The following is a 19,925-nucleotide window of genomic DNA, read 5'->3' as shown; positions in this document are numbered from 1 at the left end:
CAATGAATCAGTGTACAGGGCACATCTCCTGTCAAAGTCACCCACCTACTTCAAGTTCCATTTATAGGAGTGAGAGCACAATTTACGATGCACTGCATTGTCCACAACCTTTATATCCATTGTATTTTTGCTCCTATGTCTGAAATCCCTGACAGATGAACTTCAATTTTTCTCTGCCATTTCTGAGCAGGCATAATCTATCAGCATGAAGTAATTCACCTGAACAGCCTCTGACACCAGGTAAGTGATGGTGATATTTAATGTTGTTGTTTTCAATGATGTTAGCAACATCCATTCCAGCACTGACAGGCTCCCTCTGCAGTCATGAACCTTTATTTTCATTTTGTTGTGGTGACAAAATGAGAAACAAACTGGAAACTCATTTGAAGCCTCAAGTAGTTTGCAGGCCTTGAACGGTCCTTCAGTGTTGTGACAAATTCAAGGCTACATTAACTCCACCATTTACATGTCCTTGTGCAGCCACCTACATACAGAGTGGACGGCTGATTCAAAGGTCACAGAGGCTTGTTTTACTGTTGGGTGCTATCAAGTACACATTATTTTCTTCCCAGGATGCTAAAATACAGGTTGTATTAGATCTATTCTGCACTTCTACTGCATAATTCCTTTACCCAGCAAAGACCTCTTAAGCTGTTATCACAGATAAAATGTAGACTGAACTTTGCTAACCTTCCACAAGGAAGTTGGTGCTGCTGGAGTCAAGACAGATGGTCACTTCGGGGAATGTATCTTTTATGACAAGTGCTCATTTGAGTAGGAATATTTCTAGCTGGATGAATCATGTCTTTCTTGATTTCTGCATCAGATACCAAAAAGTGATTTTTACACAGTGATACTCAAAGACATGGCAGAGGCTGAAAAAAAATATGTCTCTAAAGCATCTTGCGAGGGTTTCCTTCTCCGGTGGGAACATTATATGGCACATGTAGATTGATTAAAAAAATATTCTCCACTGTTTTATTTTTACTGAAAACTGTGATGAAATGTTCTTTTTTCTTTTTTTTACAAAATCATGTGGTACTTAATAAAAAAACAGTCCCACAACAGCAAAATGCACAAAATCATAATAAAATTTCTCTGTTTAATGTAAAACTAAGAAACTTAGAGTAAAGTGCAAAAATTAGAGCGAATATTTCTGTTCTGTGGCTCTTCAGCAGCAGGTTTGACTCTTCCCTGGTTTGGAGGACGACGACCATCCTCTGCATGCTGGTTGCTATGGAGACTCCCATCGCTTTTGGAATCACAAGTTTTGCCTGAAAGGAAACACTCCTACAGTGTGAGTTTTTAATGACCAAAGAGGTTTTTGTTTGTCAACACACCGTATACTAGATTAACTACCATGTCTAAGCAGGTGGGAGGGAAGGGAGTAAAATATTTTCTAGTAATTAGTGACAACATATTTAGTATGCATAAAATCTACAAAACACATAAATAGAACTGCAAGACTTGCTGCTTTAGCTAGGCTGTTATGGCATCAAATCTGTTCTCTCTCAGCATCAGCTACTTCAAAGGAGAATAAACTTTGGTCACAGAACATAAGCATGGCTATAAATCCTTGTGATTCCTGCAGGTGACTGGCCTGAGGACTGAGGTCACTCTTACTCACGCTTGACTCGATGAGGTTTCCCTATAACTTCATCTTTTCTAAGAAAATATGTGTACATGAACAATTGGGTCTGTCCATGTGAAGAGCTTTCTAACATTTACCTTTTCTATTTGCACTGCCAGAAGGGCTCTGGGGTTTTATAGCACTTTCATCTTCTTTTTGCCTTGTGCACAATTAAGACCTGGGATTGCTCCGAAGGTGAAATTTGTTTGACCCTAAACAGTGTGCAGAAGGGTTAATTTCATCAACATGTGTACGTTGGCATGATTTTTCTGGCTTGAGTTAAACAACGGTTAAAGAACCTGAAAGATTAAGCCGCAGTTGTTTCCTAGTTCTGTTGTCTTTGCAAGATAGTAACCTACCTGTTAAATCTGCAATTTTCCTTTGATTTCTTCTTTGGAGGCTGTTTTGTGCATCTGTGGGGCCATCAACATACTTCATCGCAATAGCTGGGGTCTGGTCCTTCTCCGTCTGAGTCTGAGTAACTGCAAGAAGAACAGAAAAGGGCATTTAATTGGATTGTATTAATGTTCATTTGTTCAAGGAGGAAAAGATATGTCGAGTGGATTCTACCTGGCTGATGAGAACTTGGTATTGTTTCAGTCCTGCCTTCTTGAAAAGACTGAACAGATTCATGGCCAGAATCTAAGTCTTTCACTGGCCTTCCCATAATCTCATTCTCAGTTGCAGTTTTATTTCTAATGAGGAAGTATGTGTGCATTTTCCCTTTGCCTTTTACTTCTATTTCTCCTCTCTCAGTGATCTCGAAATTCTTGTATTTTAGGCACCTAAAGTATCAGAAGCAAAATGACATATAAAAATTCAACATTATCAAAAGTTAAACTGATATTTTAAAAGAACTGTGAAATCAAATCACAACATTCTGCGAAAAAGAGTCTTGATTGGAGAACAGCTGAGGATTTGTTTCAACTTTATTCAAACCTGCTGCACTTTTATAGCTTTACACATAAAACTTGATCAAAATCAATGGACTACATAGCCAAATACTTCAGTATGCTGGAGGGTTCTTATTGACCAGTAAATAGAAATTTAGAACTGAGTCAGCCAATATTAGCTAGACAGAATTCTCTCCAGTCATTTCAGCAAAGAAGGCAATCAGGTGTGTCAAGCATGATTTACTTATTTATTTTACATACAGACTTGCTATTTCCAATTGCCTTCTTCATGTATCCAAAAATGGCTTCCAAGAGGACTTGATTTTCACTGGGAGTGACATAAGGCTGATCAGCCTACAGTTTCACAGCCTGTCTGTCCTCTTTGATATTTTTCCATAGAGCTGTAACATCTGTCTTCAGTTGCCACAGTGCAAAAGTCATGACCTTCCAAAGGTAACAGTCAGCAGCACTCTAGTGCCACCACCCTGATCTCTCAGATCCCATTTGCTCACATACATTTCCATAGGTTGAGTTTACTCAAAAAGCCCTTGATCTGATCCTCTTCCAATATTGATAATTCACCTACTTCTTGAACCCTGAGCCTTAGTGTACAGACTTTGAAGATCTCATCAGTGAAGGCTGAGGCAAGAAAGGTTTTGAGTAAGTCAACCTTTCTTCAGTGTCTCTAAATCACCTGCCACAGCACATCTCCATTTCCACTTGTACTTCTCTGCTAACAGTAGGAGCTCCTCTGACTTCCTCTGAACTATCCTTACCCATTTCAATTTCAAGCTCTCACTTTCCCAGTATCATTTCTATGTGCCCAGACTCCTTCCTTTGTAGTTTGTCTTTGCTTCCACCTCTTGCATGTAATTTTTACTAACATGAGTTTCAGGAAAGTAAATTACACACAGCATGAAGAGAACAGTTGTTTATGCAGTCAATCCTTATTAAGTGTAAATAAAACTGTTTCTCTTCAAATTACTGTGCTCCATCAGAGAGATTTTAAAGCTTTTATTATTAAAGGTTCCATATGTTCTGTCTTTCTAGCATTTACATTCCCTTATTAGGACTTCCAAATAAGTTATCACAATTATTTTTTTTAATATTTTGCTCTCTAGGATGGAGACTCTCAAATCTCTGTCTCCATATATAAGTACATTAGGAATAATCAGAACAAAAACCCAGTTCTTTGCAAGCAGTGGTTTTTCCGTTATAACCTTAAACCAGTGACTAAGGCAGCACCATCTACACTGTAGCTCTCAAGGCAGTGGTTTTTAACACTGATTTTAACAGGTAAAGTTTCCATCACAGTTACTCACTGATAGGCACTGGAGCTCAGGTGTATTTTACTCGGGACACCGTGGCTCTCCATGCGGGAAGCAATATTCACTGTGTCTCCAAACAAGCAATAACGAGGCATCTTTTCTCCCACCACTCCCGCCAAGACAGGACCTGTATGGATCCCAACTCGAATCTTTACAAAGACATAAAACACCCCCCAAAAACATCACTTGTTATTTAACATCTTTCTTAATACTATTCAGCCACCTAAAAGTGTGTCTTGGCACAACACTGGACACCAGTAAGATAACAAATGTCCACATGGAGAGGCTCTTCATGAAAAATGTACCTGTGTGGGCCTTGGCCAAAGTCACAGAGGAGTGAGAAGCAGCTCTTTGAGGTCCTGCTGCAATATGTTAACCAGAAGCCCAACCCAAGAAGCAGACAGACACATATGCGTCACTGTATTAACGACTTACTTGGATAGGATTTCCAGAAACTGGGTTCTGTACTCCTTTAGCTGCCATTATCATTCCCAAGGCAAAATTAGCAACTCGCTCGGCGTGAGTGGGTACAGGCACAGGAACCCCACCTACCACCATATAGGCATCTCCAATTGTCTCCACCTTTAATTGAGAGGGACAAACATATGAGCATGGCATGTATATCTTGCTCAGGTTGGTGTTTTGCTGTTAGGGGCTCTTCTTATTTGCACCAACTCCCCATTTCTCCTAAGAGATGTTTGAATCATTGAAAAGCTTTAGCAGTCATGAGTTTTCTTGAAGCAGAGACCCTTTCCTTCACTCCAGACTAAAAATTTCAATGCACTCTGTCTCTGCTTACTTGACCCACTTTAGACACCGATGTGAGAGACACTAAGAAGTAAGGGTTGCTGTGCAAGTGTCAAACTGTTTGCCTTCCTCTTATCCAGGGCAGACATATATGCAAAGAGCTATTCCCAGGCACAGGCTCCTGAGCCAGGAGGTTATAGCTAATTACTGTTAATTAGCTCCAATTCACAATTGATGCTGAAAGCATATTTCTTATTTAAGAGAGATTTTTTTTTTTTTAAGTCACAATAAAGCAAGGGAAACTATTCACTGATGGTTAAGGCGTTCACATGAACTTAAGGCACCTCCAGTCTGTCAGAGAATGCAGCATGAGCTAAGCAGTTTGGGAGCATCCTTCCTTACAACCAGCTGTTTCCCCCATTGCAGCCTGTGAGACAAATGTTGAAGACTTTGTCCTGTTTCCGGCATCCAGTCTCCTTGAAGTGCATAATAGAGCACTTGAGAAATACTTTGGATTTTGTCCCCATACCAGAAATTTTGATGGGCATAGAACAGGCCTGTTTGAAACAGAATTCTCAAATGTTTAAAATTCACTGTATAAGACTGTTACATGGTAAGGAAATTTTCTAAACTGCTCTTATGAGACTTCATCATCGCATTTACCACCAGTAAAAAAGAGATCTTTTAGATTAGATTAACTAGATTTCTTAAAAATGAACACCAAGAAGAGAGTGGGAGCATAATTTTATACTTGGGTTTGTTCATTAACATGACTTAAAGCTCTTCATTACATCAGTCTCAAAGAATGTGTTCCTCTCCGTGCCTTCTATCAGATAGCCAAACCCACAGTAATGCCAGTAATTTTCTGTAACAAATTAAAAACAACTGTAAAAAGCTACTAATGAAAATAGATACCCTAATTATTTTTCAGCTGTAGAAGGAGATTTAATTTAAGAAGATTTGTTCATAACTTCAGATGTTTATAAGCTTGGACCAAGTTTCTTTAATCAATTTCACTATTTCATTTCTTTACTCAGTTCCCTGGAATAGTAATCTCATTCCCTCCTCTCTGCACCCTAGTAACCTCCTTCAATATTAATAGGAGGGATACAGGCATCAAAAGGAGATTATTATAGTGACAGATCATTTACTTTTGATGGATGATTTAGACAGAATATGATGCTAATTTATCCTAAAATCTGTGGGCCATATCCTGGATGCTTCAATTATTGAATAGTTTCCTTGCCAAGGCTCCTGATTTTTCAGTACAATTTATGGTGGGATGAACTGCATGCCTTGCCTGAGCAAGGAATTAATAAGATTTGGATTTCCCCCTTTACTATTTCTGCCTTCCTAAATATTTAATGTGCTTGGGATAGACAGAAACTTAGGACCTGCTCTTGAGCTCATCAAATCTGAGTAGCTCTGGAGATGTTAATAACAGTATTATTATGCCTTCCAGCACAGTTTGGAGACCACATGTACAATACAGTCTAGATCTAGTTAATGTTCTTTGGAGTCAGAAGGGGATTGATGTCACTGCTGAAGCTCTCCATGAAATAAAAGTCTAGGTATTATCTGGGTATTGTTTGTAATGTTATTTCCCACCAAAGGAGACGCTTAATGACATAGTGACCTATTTACAACAGGTTGGAATAAAGGAACTAGGAAAATTATTCAAATTAATCCATAAACTGAGATATCCTGTCATGCTGGATAAGTATTTGAGAAAGGTGAGAGAAAGAGGGAGAGATGAAAGAACAGCTGTTCTGGTATTAGTGCTGTGGAAAGAGACTTTAGCCCATGATAGATATTACATTCCTGTCCCAAAATTTTAAACACATTTAATCACACTACCTGTTTTTTAGTTCTTGTGGCCACTACAAATAGGCAATACTTTATGGTTCATCAAAACTCATGCTGAGATGAAGAGGATTTAATTGCATTTAAAAACAGAAAAACAAAACAACAAATTTTTTCCAGACTACTTCTACAGCCTTTATCCATCAGTACATACCTTGTACACATCATGCACTGTGGTCAGTCTGTCAAATCGCAGGTACATTGAATTTAACATGAGAACTATCTGAATAGGCTCACACTGGGCACAGATGTTGGTAAAGGTCACAACATCGCTGAACAATATAGTGCACTCCTGGAACTCTCCTGTGAGCAGAAAGACCAGTGGTAATTACTTGTAATGGCTGGACAATCACAACATCTATTTGAGACTTGCTAGCAAATATTTTTAAGACATATGACCTCTCAGTTGTAATACTCATATAAGTGTGCTGAGATGAAGAGATGTTGATATAAGAGTATATCAAATATAAGAATCATGAGACATTTAGGACGTAGGTCTTTACCCCTAACTTCTTGTATGTGCTTACTAAAGGGAATTTAAGCTCAGTCTTGCTATCCTTAATAACAATGGGAATCATAATGATTATATGTTTATAGATAGCATAGAGGAACTAAGAGAATTTTTTAAGAAAGACCCATTTCCTTATTTCTTTTATTTTTGAGCCCTCATTTCCCTGTATACCCATGTTAAACCCAAAAGCTCGGATTACCGTTGAAACATTGATTTTTTTTTTTTTCAGTGAATGGGCAGCTGCTACCACCTTTCACCTTCTAAGGAACAATTTTGGCAAATAGCTTCCAAAGCTTTCTTTGAAAGAACAGTCCATTTTTTATTATCAGCAAGATTAAGGGTCTATGGTCCTCCTGCCCATGAATGTCACCAAGGAGAGAATGTGCTCCACAGCAGTGGCAAAGGGACTGTGCCAGCACGCCAGTCTCTCTATGACCATCTCCTGGTCCGCAAATCATACACCACAAATGCATCCTGTTCATTCACCTGCCTCAACTCGCTTTCCCTCTTTCAGCTGGTTGGCCACGTGCTGGGGAAGCATAGCATAGAGCAGAGCTTCAGTCTTCTTCTTCTCTTCTTCCAGGTGCTTTGACAGTATCCGCAGTTCCTCCTTTTTCCTCTCCAGCTGATTAGAGAGCTCCATCTCTGCCAGGCGCTGCTGATTGAGAAGAATCAAATCCCTGGTGACATCGTGAGGTGCAATGTCTGCAATGTGCATCTGTCGCTCCTCCAGCTCATGCAGAGTGCGAAGCAAAGGTGAGCAGAGATAGAGCATGCACTGCAGAGGCTCCATCCACATCATCTGGCCTGTGTGAAACAAGCATTGGTAAGAGCTTTCAGCACTGTGGATTGGCATATGATGCTCAGCATTACTGATGTTAATTTTACAGGATGAGTTCTAAGGGCCTGGATCACCACAGGAATTTGTTTCCTGGAGGTAGAGGTGGACTTGGTCAGAGTCAGGACCCAGGAAGCAGTCACCCCCTTATTGCAACTGCTAGGCAGAGTCCAATCATGCTTCAGGTCCCTCCCTTCATGAGGAACCCCAGATGTCACAACGCCTCTCCTCCCTGCCCCTCTCCTTTCCTTTCTCCTCCTCATTCTTGAGCTGTTCCTGAAGCCAGTCAGTCAGAATCGTGCAGGAGAACTGAGACTCAGAGTGACGAAGTGAAACATTTGAAATTTAATTTCACAGTGGGTACTTTGCAACCCAATAACATCAATGGCAGTTTCCTTCCTGGAATTCAGAGCTTTCAGTCACTATCGTAATCTAAACAAGCAGTTACAAGAATGTCTGAAAGGTAGAAGGATTTTTGGTGGGAGATCGAGGTTTTGGGGTATTTTTTGTTCAGATTTAGTTATGATTTTGATTTTTAAATATGTTTCAATATTATCATTTTCTACTTGCTTCATAAATGTCATTGATTCCTGAACAGCAATTTAGGAATTCCCATTTCTTTCTTTTTTTTCTTTCATTCTCTCTCACCTCATCCCCAGGACAACCAGATGAACACCTTGAAAAGTAAGAGGATTGAAACATCAGAGATACCATGTGAATTAACACCTACAGTATAAGAGAAAGTAAAGTTCTGTCTAGTCAAAGTTCCTTGGTTTTGTAGCATCACCTTTTTCATGGTCTCCCTAAACTCTTAATTTTTTTTCTGAATCTCAGATTTGACTCTCATTATGTAAAGGTGAAAGGAGATAAGGGGAAACTAGGCCATATTACATATAGTTCAGAGAAGCAAAATTGAGGTCACAGAACACTTAAGCCAAATGTCATTATAGTTAATTACACAATGGAGAGGATCATTCTATGCTCAGTGCTCTCAGCAAAAATAAAGGAATACAGTATCATTTTTGCTAAGATAATTTTAACTGGTAAACACATGACATCGGGGGGGTGTGAAGACTGAAACTGGAATCTGAAAATGTACTACAAAAATGAAAGCACAGCTAACTCATCTATTTTTATCCACATTTGAAACCCAGCCGGTAGCAAATAACTCCCCTCAAAGGCATAAATTAAGAACAAATCACAAATTCACATGTGGGTTTTGCAGCATGAGAAAAATACCATATTTCTAAGCCTTTCAAATGGGAGGAGAGTTGTTTCTGAGTTAAAGCCTTTAAAATATGGTAAGGTGATTCTCTCTACAAGCATCTACTGTTTCTCTAAACAGAATCATCTAATCTCCTCAATGCCCAAAGGCTATTTATAGGTCTTATGTGAGGTCAGGAGTACACAGAAAGACATCAGTTCAACTCAGTGTAATTCCTTATTTCATATGAACACATGGTATTGAAAACAGCAAAGTACCTCTCAGCTCTAGCATTGGCCGTTGTTTCCATGACTCTGGCATCATCTCTCTTCTAGTCTGGAAAATAAATTGGCTGTTGATGAATTTCTGAATGCTAGAGATGGTGAAGGGTACTTCTGGGTGAACAATCCTGAAGTACTGATCCAAGGAGATGCCCATGGTCTGAAGGCCAGGTACAATCTTTTGAATGCTCACCCCAGCTTGCTTCACTCTGAGCTTAAAAAGAAAATATGGACCACATGTTATAATTCATGTCTCATTCGGTTCAGACCAAGCTACTGCTGATCACTGTTTACACATAAACACAGTTAGCCTTGCTGTAGCACATAGCTTATTTCTGGGCAAAATTTCTGCCTTGTAAGTGTATCAATACAAAGCTCTGAATGAGTGTCCTTCATAGCATGACACCAAAATGCCTTGGCAAATATTATTTTTCTAATGGATGCTACGGGTTTCTTTCTTTAACCATTGGTTAATAACAGTTTAGTCATTTTCTTTAGCCTGCTGACCATACATGAGTTCTTAATTTCTGCAGAAATGTCCTTTACTGATGGTCAGCAGTTACAGAAGCTCTGACCCAGCTACCAATATTGGGTGTAGGACTTTTCCTCTTTGCACACCAGTAATTTTATAAATTTATGCAGACTAGACATCTCAAAAGTTTAAGTCTGAATTTTGGCTAATGTGGGCAGTGGCATGAGGTAGACTATGTCCTCTGGAATCTCTTATCAGCATGATGCCAAAACATGTTCCCTGGGGGGCTGTATCCAGCTTTTTTCTGCTGTCCTATCCTCCGTTTCTACTTTTTTGCTTCTGTCTTAAGCTGATATTCTCTCCACAGAGTTGGGAGCAAGAGGAACTGTAGCTTGGTGGGAACCTGAGCTATTTGGAAACCCAACCATGGGGAAGCCCTGCCAAGCGGCTGCAGGGTATACGTGCACAGGAGAGGAGACTCAATCCTCCCCCAGAAGGTAAGGAGATTTTTGGGTCCTAGGTGAGGCTGCATGCTGCCCAACTGAGTAGGTAGCTGGGTTTTCCCAGCAAAAGCAAGTAAGAGTAGACTCAGGGAGTACAGGAGCCTCAGCTGTCAGCAAAGCCTTTGAATCCCTGAGACAGATTAGTTACTGTGAGGAGAGGGGGAGCTAGCTGTAAGCACAAAACCGGTTTAAAGGATGGGACACGTATCTGGTGTATCCAGAGACAGGAAGGTATTGGATAGACTGCTGCAATAAACCTTGTTGGCATGGTAAACTCAGTGAATTCAAAGGAGACTCCTATCTGAAATGATCCAGATCCAGTTGTTATGTTTATTCCATGTCTCTTACAGAGCACTTCTGCAAATCCTACAAATGGGTACACGCTGCACACAGGGCACACCCAGCAGTGGAGTCCAGGACAGTCAAACCAGAGGAAAACTATTTGCTTTATGCAAAGTAAATGCCTTTACCACATGCTTGTCCTACCTCTTTGTCAAAAACCATATGAAAAGGAAGCCCATTGCAGAACGTTTTTGTATCAATCCAGAGGCTCTTGGGATAAACAGGATCAAATCCTCTCAGGAGCTTACCTGTGGCAAGATAAATGTGTAGTTTTTAATCAGGCTGCACTGTATTACTTTTTAGCTCTCAGTGAGACAGGAACCTGTATGATAAAGAGTGAAGACAAAGCAAACAGTGTGTGGGCCCAGAAATGTGCGTACATCTGTGCTAAACGCTCTGCAGTTTAATCCACAGCTGATTAGCAACTAATCTGAGTTGGTGGAGAGTTTAAAACATAACCACCCAAAAAGCATAAAGCATTAGATGCATGGAATTAAGAATAGATGAAGAACCATAGATGTTGCTGCTCTATGAATTTGCAGATGCCATAGCAATAAAACACAGCTATATCTCACAAAACTGTGCATGGAAGTGGACTTACTACACTTTGCTAGCTATTAAGGAATACTTAAAGAAAAAAACCCCAGCATGATCTGGGTTTTAGTCTCCTATACAATGAACTCTAGTCCATAGTACAGGGACCAAATCACTGGTTTCTATTTTACTTACCCTGAGGTTTTTTCTGAAACAGTCACAAATCTACAGAGTAGGTTGTGCTTGCTAGAAGATACTTTTGTAAAAGGAGTACAATGGGTAAAATAATCAAAAGGGCCCATCTTTTGAACGAAGCACCCAAAACCTTTGGTCTTCATGGTATAACCTTGGATTCTTCAGTAACCCACAATAATCAAAAGGATGATTATTTCAATTGATCTCTTTCCCCCAGAAGGTGGCTATGATAGTTACTCTAGTAAATTCTCTTGAGAATAATTCTCAACTCACTCAGGAGACTGGTGCAAACTATTACAAATTTAGAACCCAGCTTTCAGAACTCTTACTGCTTCAGGGTAAATCAATGTGACTTTTTCATTTATCAAAGTCTACTTCTTGATAACTCTCACATTTATAGCTAAAGAATTTTTTTTTAGTAACAATGCTATTCTAAAATTTTATTTTAAATATATATTAATTTCTTACTGAATATAATGCATGTGATACTGCATCAGATGATACCAGGTTCAATTTTTCACTCCTCCCAGAATCCAGACAGTTTGGCAATACTGAGCAGGATGCTCACTCCTCTTGTGAAATCAAGAGATCCTAACTGAAAAAATCCTTTCACTTAATAAACACTTAACATATAAAGGTATGAACAGGGATTACTAGATTAGCAATAGATTTTTGGTAGTAGATGATGTAATTTGGCTTTCAGAATTTACTACAGTTGATAACTTTGGAAAGAAGTAGTATCTACCAAGTTAAAAATACGCTTTTAAATTCATCATCTTAAATCAAGTGACATGAGAAGGAAGAATCAAATGTACCACACAGTGACATTTTATAGAACACTTTTTAGATGCAAGCCCTGCTTAAGAGACAAGAGTGACAGGTCAGATTCCATTTAAATGTCTGTCATTACTAAGCATGCTTATTATCTGCAATTTTTCTTTGATTATCCATGTCTAACAGAAAGAAACTTAACCAGAAACATTTTGAAAAGTCACAGAGGAAATACAAATGGTAACTTCAAAATGGATGGAATGGTGGGTGGGGATAGGGAGGCTTACAGACTTTCTTACTGGAGACACAGAAATTATGACAAACTCTCTCTAAACGATTTCTCACCTTTTCCTAATGTGATTATTCCTCTTACTGTTTTCCAGTGACTTTTCTTAACAGGACAAACAGAGTTTCCTCTATCTGCAATTGCATTCTTGGCTTTTTCAAGGTCCTGTTGAAACAAATACAAAGGGAAATTCAATTTTTATTTTAAATGTATTTTAATACCACAGTAGTAATGAACATTAAAATACCTCTTTATTCAGTTGATTCTCACTTTGTTTTTCAAAGTCAACAAGACCTTGAGGTGAGGAAGAAAATTCCTTTCTTTCCTTACATGGAAATACAGGTTTCTGAGTGACAAGAAAAACAATATGTTCTTTTTTCCCAGTTCTTTCTTCTTCTTCTGTTTGATTGATTATTTTCATTGAAATCTCAATGTTAAAAAAATCCAAGGCTGCTGCACCAATGATTCCTGAAAGGGAAACAAAAGACAAGGTATTGCCAAGAACAAATCCTATTCCTTTTCCCTTTTAGAGGGCCCAAGGTAGAATTTCAGTTTCAGAAATCACTTTTCCAATGGACTCTGGAAGAAGAAAGCAACGTATGTTGTTCTTATCACTACTGCCATGATTAAAATATGCACGTAGGAGGTAAGCTTTAAAGCTACTGTTTCTTTTGCCTTCTCTCAGGACAAATGCTTATTTTCACTTAGAAGCAGCTCAGCAGGATATCTGTAGAATGTGTTCAAGTAGTCATAGAGCAATAATATGAATTCCCATTAACCCAAAAGTGCAGGGAGTCTAAAGATATTCTGTTATACAATGTATTTCAGTTGCAGAATATTTTATTTCAAAAAGAAGGAAGTATCTTTCATGCAGATGCACAATCAGTTCCCTCATTTCGGCTTAGGTATTGGGCAACATACTGGAAAATTACATCAAAAGCTCTGTCTGAAATTCTAAATAGTTCCGTACTTTCAATGTGAAACAAGATTTGACAAAGGGAGAAGTTTTGATAAACTTTTAAATTCAACATCATCTATGAAAGAAAGGAATATGATCATGTCTTACAGATCTATAGCACTTCAACCCTCTCACAAGTACAACTGTGGGGATTCCTGTAATGCTGGTAGAAGATTCAGTTTTGAGCAGGGCTCAGTAGTAGGTTTACAGATTGCACATCTTACTGGGTTGATGAATGTCTTCAAATCAACTATAATTTCTGTAATTTCTTCACTGTAATGTAAGGAGCATGAGTCACTGAGAACTAATAAACAATTAGACATAACACACATCATGAGCTTTAATTTGTCTTCTAGGAAGACAATCTATAGCAGGAATGAACATTTATGGCCTGGGTTGTCATGTCATAAATTTTGATGGAAGATACTGGGAGCTAGGAGTGATCAGGCAGTAGGGAAATACTGAGTTCAGGTGTCTGGAGACTAAATTCTAGCAGACTTCAATTCCATGGCCAGTCCTCATCTGAGAAAAGACTCTGAAATCTGAGCAGAGTAAATCTGCAAATATGTGATTACTCTGTACATCTATTGCATTACCAGCTGATCTGTACTCTGTGTTTTGTCTAATTACCTGGTACAATATGGCACAGACCTCTTCTGTCTGAATAGTAATGTAAATGCATTGACCCATCTTCATTCTTTTCTACTCTAAAAGATGGTGCATTCATCTCCTGAGGAAAAAACAAACAAAATCAAAATAATATCTTTTTCTGATAAAGAATACTGATGAATTCCACTTGTACAAAAGTATTCATATCTTAATAACATAAGCAGTAATATGAATAAGCTCAAAACCAGAAAATTTAATATTCTCACATGTGAAGAAAAATCTGCTATGCATTAGAGTCAATGTACTAAATAATACCTAACATTGAGGACTAAAAATTTTCCAAATATTTTGGAATAATCTGTTTCAGAACATAGGAGAACATGTTATAATGTGTATTTTTATTATTCATTCACACCTATGAGATGCTGTTCCTTGTGTTATGAACTCTGGCAGAGTGCAGCTATACCTGCTCAGCAATTACTACTTGGACTTGCCTGGTAAGAGAGGGACAGGTAGCTGTGCAATGCATCCAGGTTCTCTATGAACTCATAGAGATTTCCACCCAGTGTCCTCAGCATGTGGTCATAGCCTGAGCGTTTACAGAATTCAAAGAAATACTTTCCAAACTCTCTCAGAACCATGTCAGCAGGAACACCTGGCAAAATAAAGATGCCTAATAAGAAAGGCTTGGAGGTTCTTGAAATGTTGTCAGGAGGACTAAGAGAGAAAGCAGAAAATTTGCAGCATAGAGAGGGCATTCCAAAGGGCACGGTAGACTAAACCTGGGCTGCAGTCTCAGGATTGACCCAGGACGGTTTGTTTTTGAGACATGGTGACACATACCTAATACTTTGCAGGCTTTGTCAATGAGCTGCATTGTGATCTCATCTTTGTAAACCTCAAAAGTCAAGAAAGAATCCTGGACTCCAGCCTGCAGTCTACAACAGAGAAGACAATATTCTTGTCTCAGCACTGCTGCAAATACAACATGCATGGGTGACCTAGCTGGCATTTGTTAAGCGCTGTTGGCTGTGAACCCACTCCTTAAGCTCCTTCAAGTGTTATACTGGAACACACTACTTCCCCTGATGATGTAAGTTTAAAATTAAATTGCTTTAAAATGGCTGAATGGTGGTGTCCACTTCTCCATTCCTTTTATTTTACATTATGGTATTGTGGTAAACTCTTTCAAGGATTAGGGCATCATACTGTGGGGTGATAGATCAAGCAGAGTCTTAGTTTGTCTTCTTAGTTTGTTCAGTGTGGCCACAATATCAAGCCCTTGGGACCCTACAAACTTGTTGATTTTTTTTATATCAACTTCAATGGTTAATATATATATATATATCTAAGTATCATTTATTTATCTTTATATTTTGGAAAATACCATATAGTTCATGAAGTAAAGATAAAACCAGAGATACAGAGCCAGAATGGCCTGTGAGCAACATAGCTTAGTGGAAGGTTCCCTGTCCATGGCATGGGGTTGGAACAAGATGATCTACGAGTCTATGATTTAGCTGATCTTCTGAAAGTACTGGAATTAAACTGACTTCATATCAAGGATGATATCTTTTCAGTGTAATTATTTCTCAGTATTGTCACAGTGAGCCTACTGCACAATTGTCTATAAGACTAAATGTCATCTTTAATTATCTGATATGACAAATTAATTGGGACAAATTAGTATTAGAGTATGAAGTGTTACAAGGCAAGAAACTCATGCTTTTGCCGTGCTAGTTACTTCTAATAATTACTTGAGATACACATCAACTACCATTTACCAATGAGAAATTATAATCCCCTGCTGCTGAAATCCTGTGCATTTTCTTTCAGTGCAGTACAATTATTGGGAACACATTACCTTAATTTTTCCCATGTTTCTTCACCATACTTTTCAACCACCAAAGACTTCAGGCATGTGTTTATAAATCCATACTGTAAAAGCAAATATATGAACATGGAAAACATATATTGATGTTTCAAATGCTTCCTCAACATGCCACCTAGCTCAGATTCCACTGCTAATTTTATATTGCAAAAGATGAATAATGTTTGACATCCATTACATCTTTCCGTAAACAACACAGCCTTTACCTCATCATTTCACAAGCATTCAGCAAAACAGAGAAAACCAACATTCCTGTTCTGCGGAAGAGGACCCGGAGGCTCCCGCCGGACAGGGATGCGCCGTGCCGTGGATGCAGCCCGGAGGGGCTCGGCAGTCACGCGCGTCTGCTGCACCGGCGGGCGAGTTGGCTGTGCCGTGACTGCTGTTCTGCGTTAGCAGTGACAGACCCCGCAAGGCAGATGGCGGGGAAATGCTGAAAGAATAATCCCGAGTGGCACTGTCGGCGCGGCAACACCCGAAGGGTGATGTCCGAAATCCCTAAAGTCCGCGGGTCATACCCTGCCCGCGGCATGGCAGAAGGAGGTGCGCAGCCAGCTGTCCCCGGCACGAGCTGCCCGTCTGCCTGTCTGTCTGTCCCTGGCAACAGCTGCCCGTCTGCCTGTCTTTCTGTCCCCCGCACGAGCTGCCTGTCTGCCCCTCTCTCCGTCCTTGGCACGAGCTGCCTGTCTACTCTTCTGTCTCCGGCACGAGCTGCCCGTCTGACTGTCTGTTTGTCCCCGGCCGGAGCGGTCTGACCCCGGCCAGAGCTGTCTGTCTGTCCGCCCCGGCTCGCCTCGGCTCCTCGGCCCCGGCCCCGCTCACCATCCTTTCGCCGCCGCGGCCGCTCCGCCGCCGGTCCCGCCGCGCCACCCGCTGCTGGCCCGGGGGGCGCCGGCCCGGCCAGGCACAGCCCCGCGGGGGCCGGGGCGGTGACACGCGGGGGCCGCGGGCACAGACGCGCCGGCGGCGCTTGGAGCGGCCCCGAGCGGTGCGATCCCGGGTCCTCTCCGCGCCCCCTCACGGTCCTGGCTGCTTTCCGCAGAAAGAGAATGTTTTCCCCGCAGCTGCCGGTGTGTCAGGAATTCTGAGCGCTGCCGGGCAGCATCCCGGTGCCGTGGCATCGCCGGCACGACGACAGGTCACGGCAGTTCCCCCATCCCGGTTGCCGCTGCTGGAGCCTGTAGCGCGCCCTCCCAGGATGTGGTGCGGTCAGACGCGGCTGGAAGCGCCCGACGCAGACGGGGTCGCCAGGTCCCAACCTCCTGAGGCCCCGCTGGAGCTTGGAGCCGGGAGAGTGATCAAAGCAGAGGTCCCTTGCCAAGACTTTCTTACAACAGCACTTAGCAGAGCCGGAGCACCAACGGGGAAGTCAATAGCCACCCTTGCCCAAGGACCGGAGGTTTGTAGGGAGACGCAGCATCTTCTATTTGACTGAGCCGTGCATCGTACCATAGACCTGACAAGAAGCAGGAGATTAAGCTCCCTGCATGTGACTGCCATCATCTAGGCTGTGTCTGCAGCTGTCCACCCTGTCCAGGAGGAAAGGACAGCAACAGGGACGTTAACAGGAGCACTGATTGGTGTTAGGTGCAATGAATTCATGGGGTTTAGTGCTTGGCAGTTACTTCATTTCCTAGGTTTATTTTTGGAAGAATTATTTTTAGGTCACTTTTGAGAGTGAGTTCTGAGAAGATACAGCAAAGAACTATTTGGGGAAAACCCTCTTCCATTGATAAAGATGGGCTTCTCTCCTCTGTCAGCCAAAGTGGCACAGGCAGCCCTGTGGGTGGTGAAAGCCCCAACTCATCCACTTTGTTTGTGCTATTTCATGCAGGGACTGTGAGAACTACAGCGGACTGTGTACTGAGCTAGGAATGTGCCAGTCTGCGAGGCAAGAGTTTTTTCTTGGTGTGGCAGTTCTGAGCAATTGTGCTCATTGCTCTATCTGTCATTGCTCAGTCCCCCAGTGCTGTATGTGCCAGCAGGTACATCAAAACCTGGGTCTAAGTACTACACCAGGCATGGGTGCTGCTTTTTTAGTGATTGCAGCCTCCCTGCCCTGTGCTGTTGTTGCCCTTCCACAGCCTCCACCCTTTCTGTCCCACACACATTGATGACTCTTCTGTGACCTCACTGATAATAACGTGGGTTTCTTCTAAAAAGCCGTCTCTTCAGCCAAAGCCTGATTGGAGCCAGGCCCAGGAGAAGAGAAAACACAAAAGTCCGTGCACTGCTGTATTCCCACAGCTGTGTGTAGAGGACTAATTAGCACAGAAACGTGTACACAAACCTCTCAGTATTTCCTGGACAATATCAAATATTTATTTTAACTTACACCTGTCAGAGCTACCACTGGCCAGCACAACAGATGACCTATCTCCTGGTTTTCTGTCCCTAATGTGGTTCTAAAAAGCACCCGTGCTTGCTGCAGAGTAAGAGGTAGTCCTGGACTCACAGTCCCATCCCCATTGCGTACCCAGCTGACAGTACCTAAGAGGAATAAACACCACATCATCTAAGAATTGTAGGGGTATGTTTATTGCCTTCAATTTACAAATTAATTTCTATTATACATTAAAAAGTTAATTTTCAGGTTACAATTACAGTAAGAACTTTAGTACCTTCTCTTCTAGTACTTTAGTATTTTTCTAGTACTTTTCTTATTGTATGCATGACATAAATAAGCAATCCAGAGATTTTAGTAACAAGATTAGCAGTTATCAAAAAGGATCGATTGTGTGCAGACAGTTGTGCAACATGTGCAGTGAGGGAGACTGCACAGTCTGTCTGGTCTCTGTTGCAGTGCTCGGTCAGTGCACAGAAAGAAGTGATTCCTCCTGTTCATGTGAAACTTGGTGTACATCAGTTCGTGGCTGTTCCTCTTATCCCATTGGTGGGCACTGTGGAGCAGAGCATAGGCTGGTCCATGCTTCAGAACCTTCCTACGAACACGGAGAGCCATTGCTGAGGTCTCCTGTCAGCCACTTCTTGCTGAAGCTGAAGAGCTCCAGGTGCCACAGGTTTTCGTTGTAAGAGAGATGCTGGAGTTCCTTAATGGTTGCTATCTCCCCGTTTGGGGGGTTTAAAGTGCGTTACTGTGGGGGAGATAAAAAAGGTGTTTAGAAGAGAGATGCAGAAAGAAAAGGTGGAAAGGTGCAACAAGTGTTTGCGGGGCCTGGGGGTTGCTGCGGCACCTGACCCATTGACTTCATCGGTGCGTGGCCCGAGGCTGAGTCAGGGCAATGGGCTGCTTTTCCCCGGGGCGTCCCCCGGGCGGGGCGAGGGCGGCGGGCACCCCGTGGCGGCCTTGGCCGTGAACTTCCCCTGGACGGCCGAACAAACCGGTCGGTCGTTATACAAATCCCCAGGCTCTGTTTGTTTCTAGGTGAGGTTGAGGCGCCGGCGCTACCCACGTGCACTGCGGTCCATGTTAACCTGCAGCCGCCCATCGGCCAGAAGGGGAGCTGGGGGCGTGTCCCTGTGCGCTGGGCAGGGGAAGGGGCCGGCTCAGGACGGGACCCACCGAGGACAGACCGAGAGGTAATGACCAGCCTGTGATGCACTGTGAGTCCAAGCCCTGCTTGCAACAGGCTGTGGGGCCAAACCCTGCCTGTGCCAGGCTGTGGGATAGGGTTTGGGCAGCCTCGGGGACGTGCTGTGAGTGCAGGGGCAGTCGCTGAGCATGCAGGTGACTTAAAACCCATACCTGACCCACAGCCTCTGCAGTGTTGGGGATGTTGGCTTTTAATAAAAGAGTGTTGAGGTCGATGCAAACTTGGGCCACCTGCCTGGGTAGACACAGGTGCCCTCACTTGGCTCTCCCTCCTTCCAGGGCTACTTGTCTCCAGGTTTGACTCCCAGGACTGCAGAGTCTGGAATTAAGTAAGCCTGGCTCACCCCGGGACTTCTAGTACACTTCTTAGTCATCCAACCCCTGTGCTTGGTGCTTTCAGTGCCTTGAGGAGTTGTTGTATACATCCCAGTTCTCCTCTAGTGTAGAGAGAGATCCGAGTCCCATGTGAACACCCTCACATGGATTTGGCAGCTGCTAAATTTGGGAATAAATCCA

General features: G+C 41.9%; 1 protein-coding gene across 1 annotated transcript; it reads right to left on the bottom strand.

Moving 5' to 3' along the window:
• Positions 1 to 1,122: 1,122 nt before the first annotated feature.
• On the bottom strand, positions 1,123 to 16,961 carry LOC139676942 (guanylate cyclase soluble subunit beta-2-like). The gene is given in 18 exon segments (XM_071566404.1): positions 1,123 to 1,274; positions 1,990 to 2,112; positions 2,201 to 2,415; positions 3,846 to 4,000; positions 4,287 to 4,433; positions 6,616 to 6,764; positions 7,459 to 7,779; positions 9,293 to 9,509; positions 10,757 to 10,860; positions 12,458 to 12,563; positions 12,646 to 12,866; positions 13,987 to 14,086; positions 14,460 to 14,620; positions 14,809 to 14,903; positions 15,830 to 15,903; positions 16,693 to 16,833; positions 16,835 to 16,907; positions 16,909 to 16,961. Coding segments are annotated over 18 exon segments (2,607 nt in total).
• Positions 16,962 to 19,925: the final 2,964 nt, after the last annotated feature.

Source organism: Pithys albifrons, chromosome 11 (genome assembly GCF_047495875.1).
Source record: "Pithys albifrons albifrons isolate INPA30051 chromosome 11, PitAlb_v1, whole genome shotgun sequence".
Lineage (NCBI taxonomy): Eukaryota > Metazoa > Chordata > Aves > Passeriformes > Thamnophilidae > Pithys > Pithys albifrons.
Note: the sequence above shows the minus strand (reverse complement) of the source record. Positions and strands in the feature narration are given on the sequence as shown.